General features: G+C 42.2%; 1 protein-coding gene across 1 annotated transcript; it reads left to right on the forward strand.

Moving 5' to 3' along the window:
- Nucleotides 1–775: 775 nt before the first annotated feature.
- Nucleotides 776–5,393, forward strand: apoc2 (apolipoprotein C-II). The gene is made up of 4 exons (XM_023833212.2): nt 776–930; nt 1,719–1,782; nt 2,271–2,421; nt 2,934–5,393. The coding sequence occupies exons 2-4, from the start codon at nt 1,734–1,736 to the stop codon at nt 3,019–3,021; spliced, it is 288 nt and encodes a 95-aa protein (XP_023688980.1). The 5' UTR covers nt 776–930; nt 1,719–1,733; the 3' UTR covers nt 3,022–5,393.
- The last annotated feature ends 6,527 nt before the right edge of the window (nt 5,394–11,920 follow it).

Here is an 11,920-nt window from a genome sequence, read left to right on the forward strand (position 1 = left end):
ATCCCTTACATTTTAAGACAGGTGTACAAGAAATCTAAAATAACCACTTGTCATTTACATTTTATTTTCATTACACATTTTCTTTTAATTTCTTATGTTCACTCATGTGGCTCTCTGGCATTCACTAATGACTTATTATACAGATTTGTTGCAGACTTTGTATCCTTGTTGAAGTTGTCACAGAAGGTGAAAATAACGTTGTTTTTGGCACACAGCATTGCCATTTTAACCTCCGCATTTATGACCTGGTTAATGTAAATGACCTGCAGGCTACTGCAGGTGGCAGTTCTCGCGAGGCTACTGACAGTTCAGTTTGGAGAGGCAGAGGAATTTTTTAATGATATTATAATACGGGAGATTTACGGGAAAATATTAATATGGGAGGACGGCGGGAAAGAGGGGTAAAATATGGTAGTTTCCTGGCCAAAACGGGAGACTTGACAGCTATGGCCTCAGCTGGGGAGCAAAGTGCCACCGTTCACTACGGGTGCTTTTCCACAGAGCTGCCCGCCGTTCCCCTAAAGTGCACACCAAGCTGTTACTTAACTGCGGGGTGATGTTGATTCACAGCAGTCCTAAGTCTAAATCGCCACAGACACGTCACCTAATCACCAGGACAGTACCTGGACCTGCTTGGAAAAGAGAACTGTGGCTATCTGGACAAAACAGATGTGTTTCCCTGAAAATGTGATCAACAACTGCACCCCCCCACACCCCCACTGTTCAGTACTTAAGTACATTGAGCTGCAATCCACATGCAGACACCACAAAAACAGTCATAAGCTAGTAGTTTATCAGAAACTGATGCACTTTGACTTAGGATTCAACAGGTCAACGGCTGGGGCCTCATATATATATATAGGGTAAGCTACTGATCGCTCTCGGCTGCTATCATTTCCATTACGTTTCCGGGGAAGGAAAAAGGGAAAAGTAAGTAGACCTGTTATTCTTCCACTTAGACAAAGATATAATGGAGATTAATGGCACTGAATATGTCCCAAGGAGATTTACAGCCCCTCTTATTTTCAGCTACTGTCAATTTATTATCAATGTAATACCATATCAGGCATGATACACTCTGCCGATCAGTCACTGTTTACCTGACTATGTAATATCGACATGGTACACTCTGCCGATCAGTCACAGTCTGCCTGACAATTTAATATCGATGTGGTACACTCATGCCGATCAGTCACTGTCTGCCTGACAATTTAATATCGATGTGGTACACTCTGCCGATCAGTCACAGTCTGCCTGACAATGTAATATTGACATGGTATAATCTGCCGATCAGTCACGGTCTGCCTGACAATGTAATATCAACATGGTACACTCTGCCAATCAGTCACTGTCTACCTGACAATTTTCTTTATATTGTGGTACTAATAATGGCAATAAAAGGTTGAATTAGCTATATATTTTCAAATTTGAATTTATCACCTCAAATTTATATTCCTTTCTAATAATTAAATGTTATGAATACTAGCTGAGTATAAAACAACCATTGGCATCTTTTAGTATCAATACTGGACAGGCATGAAGCTATAAAGACTAAAATGGGACTGAGTATGTATGTGAAAATCAGGTTCTGGGACAAAAGTTGACGTACAGTAGGCAGGTGGTGGAAGTGCAGTAAGGTCTGCCACCTAGTGGGCAGGCAAAGGAAGTGTCACGTCTTTACCCATGATGCTGTAAGCCACCTGTCGCTGTCTCCCCAGGTGAGAGTCTTCACCATGAACAAGCTACTAGCTATTGCTGTGCTTGTTGCTGTGATCTCCTACGGTAACTACAATATCTGCACTGGCCTTTGTTTTTTAAATGATTTTAAATGACCTAATAATAAAAAGCAGCACAATTTTCTATTAGCTAATTACTTAGCAGCAATTTGTACCACAGACACATCATACACCTAAGATTCCCAGTATTTTATCATGAGAGAGAATGCATTGTAATTAAGAAGGGTATTACCATTAAACAAAGTTTGGCGTGGGCTTCAGCTGCATGACGCTTTGGAAACAAGCCAGTTTCCGGTTGGTGTTTGTATTTTTCTGGAAGATTACAGGTTAGGAAGAAAGCAAGCATGACAGGCAGAGAGAGAGAGAGACAAACAGAGAGAGACAGAGAGAGAGAGAGGGATCTTCAAGAAAGGCAACAAAGTACTATAAATAAAATAAATTCCACTGAAATGTTGACAGGTAGCACAGCGTCATATTATTCCAGAAGCTGCTCTGATTACTCCGCCTTCACTGGCTGACACCCACTGATTTCAGATGCTGAGTGCTTACGTATCATAAGAGAAGTTCCGGAGGAGACTGGGACAGCAGTTACTGACACACTCTGGTCCTACTGGGACAACACAGTCCAGACTGCTAATGGTTGGATGGAACAAGTCAAGGGCTGGAAGCTGGACGAAAAGGCCAAGTAAGACTCAGCCAAGCATATAATCCATATTATAGAGCAGCCTGTCCTGAGCTGGTCCTCGGTGACCATAAGACAGTCCATGTTTTTTGCTCCCACCCTGCTCACATCCCTGAGAAGCAGGCCAAGAAACACTGTTATACACTGTTAAAACTAGATATACTGTAAAAGACCCACAGACTAGAAAACTAAAGTTTATATACCATAGACCTGGACCAATTCATATTTTGGACAGGTAGCCATTTATGATAGCTAAGGTTAAGGTTAAGGTTAGTTTGTCAGTTAATTTAGTTTTTGCACCATGCAAGCAGCTAGGGCTATACTCATGGTGAAAGATAGGTGATATATAAAGGTTACTAATTACTGAATACCCATACATAAAAAGTTACAAATGCCAAAAAATGTGAATGAATGGATGAGTAGCAGAGCCAAGAAAGATCAATGAGTCACAGACAGAAATATGTAGCACATTTTTTTAAAAATCGGTAAATGTGTGTGTGCTTTGCCCTTCCCAGGGACATGTACGATGACACCACCAAAGCTGTGACCACCTATGGAGCCATCTTGCAGGACCAGGTGTACCACCTATTCTACACCCATTAACATCTGCTTGCACAGCACGTATCACGGCCACCCTCCTCTCTCTCAGACACCCAACACAACCATTCCTACACAGCAACCAGAGGACATTACGCATTGGACAAGATCATGTGTCTAAGGTTGATGCCCCTCAGTACCCAAGAGTCTCATATTAAACATGCTGACCTTTCGTAACCTCCAGCCATGACTGAGTGACACAATAACACTGACCCTATATCAGTGTGAGAGTAATAATACTTGCCATGAGCATACCAAATACTCCACCTCAGTAAAGGGTACTCATGTACAATGCAATGAATGTAAATGCAGCAGAAAATTGTGAGTTGCTTCTGACACCCATTGTTGTGCAAAACATGCTGTTCATCTGACATCTATAAAGAGCATTGCTTTGGTTAATTTCTAACAAAGTGCATTTATAGAAATAAATCAGTGTATTTGTATAAAGTACTATCTTATGCACCATGAAGATTGTTATTTACTGAAAATTTATGAAGATACTTCAATAATTATAATTTATAATTTTAATTTATAATTTAGAATTATAATTTTAAAAACACTTCAATAATAATTTATGCAATAAATTATTCGTTTATAATCATTTTTTGTTGAAAACCAACAGCTCCTTTGAAAAATCATTTAAAATAATTTGTGTATGCACCATTACATAATCCCTGAGATGGACTGTGGTCCATCCAGCTGCCTGTGGCCTCTCACGTGCGCTCCCTGGGACAGAGTCTCCCTACGACCCTGCACTGAGAAGGCGTGTCCAGGTTGGACAGATGGATGCATTTACCATATGAAATTTTCCAGTATTTCTCCATATGCAGTGTGTATAGTGAGCCTCCACATCGTTTAAAACAAAATGCATTATGTGCAAAATATGTAATGTGTAAAACAAATGCTCAGACTTAAAAAATAATTTGAAAATACAAGTTGAATACAGACTCAATAATTAACTTAGTCTTGAATTACTGCCCTAAATCTTTCTGGGAAGTTTCCACCAGTGTAGGACATCCATATATAAGAACGCTTCCTCCTCCTCGCGAGCTTCAGGGATACTGTCATCTCCGCAGACTGACAGTCACACATTGGTCGCAGCTGCTGTTCTTCAGCCACAGTACTGTGCTTCGGCTCACTTCAGACTTTCCTCCCAGATAAAGCTTCCTGGCAGAAGGCAGCGGTCGTTCTCTGAACCTGCCTGCAATGGGCACTGTCCTGCTTCACTCCTCCCTTCACGACTGCTCTGGGGCCAAATGGGGAGAAACCTTCCATTTGGTTCTAGAAACCTCAGGGTGTTGTCTTGTTTACCTGCAAACTTCAATGTAGGTTTCCTGGTTTAGAAATTCTCCAAGGTATAGTCTTGGTTGTTATTTACAGTTCTTTAAAATGGTAATCATGATGTCCCAGGGTTTTTTTTTAAGCTGGAACTCAAAATGTTTACATTGTGTACCATATTAGAAAATATTAGTCTCTCCATGTACCAAAGTTATCGACCCGGAGTATAGGGTGATGACAATTGTTGACCATGGAGGTGTTCCCTTGCCCATGTGTCACCATTACAACTGATGCTTAAGTACATTCGTTTGCGTACCAGTAGAGGGGACCCTGTGCTCCACCAAGGGTACATGGACCATAGTTTGAGAACCTGTGAAAATCCACAAATTTGTTCTGAAGGTCTTAAAGGTTGGTTGAGTCTTAAAGCCAATTCATGCTTCACTTTTACACATGCGCTTTCGGTTGAGGACAAGGGGACATGATGTACATTTCATCATCAGGGATTTGCTATGGACAGCTGTGGTTGGAGTACGTGTAGCCCAGATTTTTATGCCTAGCTGAAACCTTGCACAACCCTGCACATTGACCACACGTGCAAAATAATGGATTAGGTATTTCCAGTAGGTGGCAGTGTGAACTTTAACAGATCAGCAGTCAGCGATGAAAGAGTTGAGGAAAAATAGTTGTTGTTATTGTAGTAGTTATGGTGAGCAACTGTAATTGTTCATACTTTCCTAACACTATACTAGGTACTAGTATACTATACTAGTCCACTAGGTATACGGTACTATTGCGGCATTTTGAAATACCAGAGATAAAATTCTCTGAGCAGGGTGAGTCCTGGCTAATTCTGTCAAAGATTTCAAAATACTGCAGTGTTCCATATTACCATAATAATACTCAAGCCTTGCCTGATAACTTTGCAGAATCAGAATTATAATCAGAAATAACTTTATTGATCCCAGAGGGAAACTGCTTCTGCTACAACTGCAGACAGAGACACCAGTGGACCTGATGATCACTATATAACAAAATGAAAAAAAGTAATTTATCACAAACAAATGTTTAAAACTGTTGATTAAAGTTTACCCGCTTCACTACACTGTTTGTATCTGTGTTTGTTACAAATCATCTCCCCTCTGCTGGTCTGGTGGAATATCACTGCTGTTTGCATGCACCACCTGTGACCATCCACAGCCCGAAAGGCGCACGTGCAAAAGTGAGGAACAAACTGGCCATTAGCCTTAGCTGGAGGATCTATACTACAGTCTCATGCCAAACACCTGAAGGCATTAAAGATAAAAGGATGCTAAACCAAATGGAGATTCTAAGGCATAGTTGTTTAACTGTGAATGAACCGCTATTGTATGTATCTCAGAACTCTAAAGGTCATCTTCAAATTTTTATTTATTATAAACTACTCAATAATTAAAACTCAAGTTCAGTTACAGCATGATACTGCCACACGTGGGTTGAACTTTACCCATATAATCACATCTACAATGTCCCACATTGAACTTGCCAATGCAGGCACTCTACTGTGAACCTTGGGGATGGAATTACTATGAAATTCAGCATCATAATTTTTTGGACGTTGCTTTCTGCTTTATTTTGGTTGCCAATATGTGCATCTTTCATGGAGATTCCCCAACCAAAATCTCATAAACCCTCTGGTGAAAAAGCTGGAAGCAGAGTGCTGCTGGGAATGGTGGTCTTTCCCAGACATCCCTGGGATGTAGAAGGAGGGGAGGCTACAAACCGTCCAGCTCACGCTTATCACATAAGCAGACAGACCTGAGGCTCACCGTTTTGGCTGCCACTTTGATCAGTCTGGTGAGTCTGACAGTGACATGGTCCCACAGGTGATGTGCCTGTCCTGCAAATGCACTGGCGTTATACCTGTGACTCACCCCCTGAGGAGGGCACCGGGACTCTGGGCAGGGGTATCGTGCTCATCAAGTTGGCCCAGCCAGTCCAGCACAATCAGAATGTGAAGCTCAGGCAGATGAGAAATGCGGGAACACCATCAGCAGTGCAGCTGGGCAGAGAGGGAAGGGCGCTCATTGAACATACATCTAACTGGCACTAGAACATGGTATATTTTATTTAGAACGATGACTTTCCATTCACCAGTACAGTATCCACAAGTTCTGCAGTGCCTGAACCAGCCCATCATCGATCACGCCATCTGCCACCATGCCTATCCCCATCTGTTCACTGACATGATAGCACGCTCCGGATTTATGGAAGGCAGAGCCAGCAGCTGCTAGGTCTGCCCACAGATTTATATAAACATTAGACCCAGTCTGCTCTTCCATCGTACGTGCCTCTGATAAACAATGTAGTACCCCAAAGCCTAACCTTAAGCCTAACTATGGCGTCAAATTAGAGTCAAAACTCGCACGCGTAAATATGCCACTCGCGAGCGCAAAGTCAAAACTCACACGCGTAAATATGCCACTCGCGAGCGCTAAAGTGAAACTCGCGACCACAGGACGAAGAGCTGCATGTGCGTTCATCATAATATCCTACGGTTGCTCTCTGCGCTCGAGGGAAATTTCTGCGCTCGCGTTCTGCCGGGGGGAGGTTTTGACAGTTTGGGGGCGGAGTCATGCCGTTTCTGACAGCGAACGCTATTGGCAGATGAAGTCTATCTATGTTATAAATATAATTTCACCGATTCTCATTGCCCCCTTGCCTGTTTCCCCGTCAATATAAAACAGATAAAGTTACAGAACGCAGCGACACACGTTATTGGGATGCTGAGGCAGGTATTAGCTTCGGCATCTCCATACGGTAAAGTAACGTTATCATGTGTTACGAGTTTCCATAGACCATACATAATTACTGCACCTCGTCATGCAACCACTTACCATGAGTATTACTAACGTAGTTGTAGCATTTTGTATTTTGATGCTTTCAGTTGCTATTTGAACCTGTGTCTATAATTATTCACCTGTGTGTGTGCACACCTGGTGGCTGTGTTTAACTAATTGGTTCATGGGTGTGTTCATATGAAAGCCTTTGCTTTGATATTGCAAGGAAGTAACATTATGATCGATTTCAGTGTCAAAGGTATATAAGTGTGTTTAGTGTTTTGCAAATCACTGTGTGTAATGTATTGCAAAAAGTGTGAAGCTGTTAATGTGCTTATAGTTGTGCAGATCTGGGCTGGTGTTTTGCTCCTTGACAGTTTGGTTTTGGTAATTGTGGAAAAGTTTTAATTTTAGTGTGTAAGCAATCGCAAAAAACTGTAATTCATAGATTAGCATGCACTCCGTAAACGATGCTGTAATGCTGAGTAAAAGAGCAAAGCCTAAAGCCTCACAGATTGTCTGTGTGAAACACAGCAAAAGGAGATATGCAAGAAATGGTAAAATTGCTGTGCTTATTTTATTGATTTTATTTAAATATAAAGCCAACTTTTATTATAACAGCCAAAAGTGTTAAGAGGGAATTAATTAAAACACTAATGCAATGGGGAATAAAATCTCTTCAATTCCTTCATCGATTGCACATTTCAGATCACAGGAATGACCTTGGAGAGAACTGCTGCCTCACATTTCCAGAACCGTGGGCTCAATTCCTGTGAGTGTGTGTGTGCATCTGTAAATGTGTGTGTGTACGTGTATCTGTGTTTATATTTGCTTGTGCGTTTGTGTGCATATATGTGTGTCAGTGTATGTCTGTGCGTGTATGCGCGCGTATAAGTGTGTGCATGCGTATATCTCTGTGTATGTGTTTGTGTGCGTGTATCTGATAATATGTGTTTGTGTGCGTGTGTGTCTATGTTTGTGTATGTGCGTGCGTGTGTGTCTATGTATTTGTGTGTGTGTCTGTATGTGTGTGCATGTGTGTGTGTGCGTGTATGACATTTGCATGTTCTCCCTGCATTCAGGCTAATGAGTATTCCTGGGGTGGTAGCATGTGCCACATCATGGACTGGCATCCCGACTGGCAGCCCACCTGGCGCCCTGGCCTGAGTCTCACTGCGACAACGCAGGCAATAAACACCTATGAACAAATACAGAGCTGCATAAGTAAGCAGTTGTTAGTCATATCTATTGACCAGCAAGGCTTACCGCAAGTACAACAAGACAAACTAAAGCAGAGTAATATCATAATCCTCACCAATAAAACAAAAAAATACATATACTACACATTTATCCTTGACTTCACACACACAATGGTTAGAGGCCATAACTCAGAAATACCCACTTTCATAAAAAGAGCTTGAACAGAACCATCCATGCATGGTGAAATAGTATTCAGGATGGCAACATCACAATAGCATAATGGAGATAAAGCACATTTAAATCCACACATCTATCTTCCATAATCACTTATCTAATACAGATTTGTCCTAAGTATTGAGCCTATCCTCAGGAAGCACAAGACATGGAACAGAAGACACCATGCATTACATACCAGTAGTACACATATAAGCAAAAATAGCAATTCAACCCCCATATGTTCTTGTTGCTTGTTTATATTTGATTAGTCAAATTTATTTCCATTGGTAAGATGTATTATGCATTTTTCCCCCTGTCATGTTGCCTTGCAATAATGAAGAGAGATAAATGATTAAATTAGACTTATTCCCACTAGGGGGAGCTTCAGCTTCATAAGAGCTTGTTTGGTGAAAGATGAAGAAGTAAACAATCAGGGAAAGATGCTGAGCTGTGAAAGCTGGCATCTCATTTTGTGCCTTTTATTTGCCATACTGCTGTTATTTGTTAGTGTCATGTGTACAGTAGATATCCCCGTATTGGTATAGGCAAACATAAAAAAAAAAAAAAGCCGGACTATGCCTACACCACTCCATTAATCTTCCATAACCACTTACCCAGTATAGGGTCACCGTGTGCCTGGAGCTCATCTCAGCAAGCAAAGAGCATAAGGCAGGGGACACCCTGGACGGGATGTGGGTCCATCACAGGGCAGGAGACACCCTGGACGGGATGTGGGTCCATCACAGGACAGGGGACACCCTGGACGGGATGTGGGTCCATCACAGGGCAGGAGACACCCTGGACGGGATGTGGGTCCATCACAGGGCAGGAGACACCCTGGACGCGATGTGGGTCCATCACAGGGCAGGAGACACCCTGGACGGGATGTGGGTCCATCACAGGGCAGGAGACACCTTGGATGGGATGTGGGTCCATCACAGGGCAGGAGACACCCTGGACGGGATGTGGGTCCATCACAGGGCAGGGGACACCCTGGACGGGATGTGGGTCCATCACAGGGCAAAGGGCAGGGGACCAGCAGCATTTGCACTGGGTAATGCAAGCAATCAGATGAGAGAATAAATCTTAGATTAGACCATCTTTCATCGTGAAATTTAAATGAAAACTATTAATGCCATTAGTTACATTTCTGCTTATGCTGCCATTGATTTAGAAGCTGATCTAAGTCTAATGAAAAAAAGCAATCTGTTGTATACAACAAAAATGAGTTTCATTATCAGAAATGAATATTAATGTGACTACCACTAATATGTTCGGTCTACCACGCCGCCCATTTGCAGTTTATTTTAATGCTATAGCTGATTATGTTTCAGTCGGTTTTTCTATTCTACTCACTGCATTTTACCCATAATGCTTGCTGGGTCAAGGTTGCTTGCCTGCTGACCGGTTCCCTGATCACACATGCAGGATGAAGCCATCATCGCTGGCGTGATGCATCATGCATTGGAGGTGTCACGGTGCTGTACTGCATTGCATAAATATCGCCCCAGTCTTTAGATGAATGTAGCCTTTTTGTGTGTATAATATATACAACCAATGCAAAGAAGCAGTATTATCTCACAATACCCATATATAATCAAACTTTCATCGTGGTTATTTAAACAGTCACGGTTACATAGACGAAGACGATGTACAACGTCGGAATACCATCCCCACTTAAGCGGTAATCAGCAGTGTACCGGATGTCATCCTGCCTGTCTTCTCATTGCTGTTTAGTCAGTCTGTATAATTTACCGCAGCTCAGGGGTTTATCACACCAATTTATAATAGTCTGTGCAGTCGTGTCCAGTTTCTCTAAGCAGTAACGCCCTGCTTCTGCCTGCCTCGCTTTGCCAGTCACTCGGGGGGTCGACGGTGAGCCGAAAGGGGGGACTTGGCTCATGGGAGTGCTCCAGCCTTGCCTTTCACTCTCACCGGTGCCTGGGGGGTCGACCGGATCAAAACGGTCATATGACACAGCTGAGTTCACACGTATCCATGAAAACACGTGGATATCAACCAATAATATGAAAGACACGCTATTTAATAATAGAAAATTAACAGCAATAGATCTACTACAGAAAGATTAGACGTATACATGCACTTAGAGTACAATATTGCCCTAATCTTACTATTATTGGTTGTTTCCTGGTGAATAACTATTCCTGTGTTTTTTTCCACTGACTAATTCCAGGTTTTCCCCCACCTTAAAAGACAACGGTATCTAGTTTCCATACGAAGTCAGTATTCTGTCGCAGTTATTTCCAATACAAATGCATTCGCATATTGGTGGCATAACCCTCATGGTACAGTATAACACACTGCATTAACCCATACAAACTCAAATGCCACTAGAATATCTCACGTAGGCCTATATGAATTTGATGAGCTGACAATGGCTTATGAGAAGAATCCCGATCAAAATACTTTCCCGGGAGAGCACAGAGGGAATCCGTGTTAAATTCAGCAGTGCAGTTAATTAATTTCCCAGTGTATCTGTTTTGTGTTACACCACGCATGGATTTTTCCTTTGGTCGCACAGAGAATGCTGGGTAAAATAACATTTATTTATGCATACCACTAGATGGCATCAGATGATGCCATGCGAGGGCCGAAATTTTCCGATGAAGTTAGCAGAACAGTGTCCTGGGAACCCGCCCAGTTGGCCGTATTTGAATGATTTTGTGGGTCAAAATTGCTTTCGGTGGGTGAACAACATTTAGGCTGGTTTTTTGAACCGTTTTGGAGTCCTGTACATTTTGTATAGGCTAAAACGCAAGAGTTCATATACTCCATCCAATCAGTCAACGACAGCCACCCAACACAATGTGACAGTCATGAGCATTAATGTTATTGGTAGTTAATCCTGTATTGTGCAGAGAAGCCTGGCTTCCAGGGGGGTCTAAAATATCTGACTGCAAGTCCATCTGTCCCATCAAGGCTGCCTAAGCAAAAACTATGTATACATGCATACAGACATACATATATACACACACACACATACACAGACACACACAGTTTTTAAATGTATTATACGTATGTAGTTTTTTCATAAGCCCTTTTCAGACATGCACTGCAACCCTGAACTTTTCTAGGTGTTACCCAGAGGGGCTGTATGCGTGATTGCAAATGTCCAGTCATACAGGACATTAAATGGACTTTACCCTGCTAGCTGCCTAGTACGAAGTCTGGGTAATGTTCAACTGAGGTGTGAATAGAACAGGAAATGGTCCAGAGATTTCCCTGCAAGCGAGTGGGCTTGTTGATGATGTTTCTATCATGCAACTGGCATGTTAACAGAAGAATACATTCATCCGAGGGTGAAGAAGAGGGGTCATTTACAGGAAGACCCCACTGAACACGGCAAACTGGAGAGATTCAGGAACTTCTGTCAG

This window comes from Paramormyrops kingsleyae, chromosome 9 (genome assembly GCF_048594095.1).
Source record: "Paramormyrops kingsleyae isolate MSU_618 chromosome 9, PKINGS_0.4, whole genome shotgun sequence".
In the NCBI taxonomy this organism is placed as follows: Eukaryota; Metazoa; Chordata; class Actinopteri; order Osteoglossiformes; family Mormyridae; genus Paramormyrops; species Paramormyrops kingsleyae.

Bases quoted from the DNA above. Each gene is read 5' to 3' on its own strand.
- apoc2 (XM_023833212.2), top strand. From the start codon at position 1,734: ATGAACAAGCTACTAGCTATTGCTGTGCTTGTTGCTGTGATCTCCTAC. The intron at 1,783-2,270 runs GTAACTACAATA...CACTGATTTCAG, and splicing joins TGTTGCTGTGATCTCCTACG to ATGCTGAGTGCTTACGTATC. The intron at 2,422-2,933 runs GTAAGACTCAGC...TGCCCTTCCCAG, and splicing joins AAGCTGGACGAAAAGGCCAA to GGACATGTACGATGACACCA.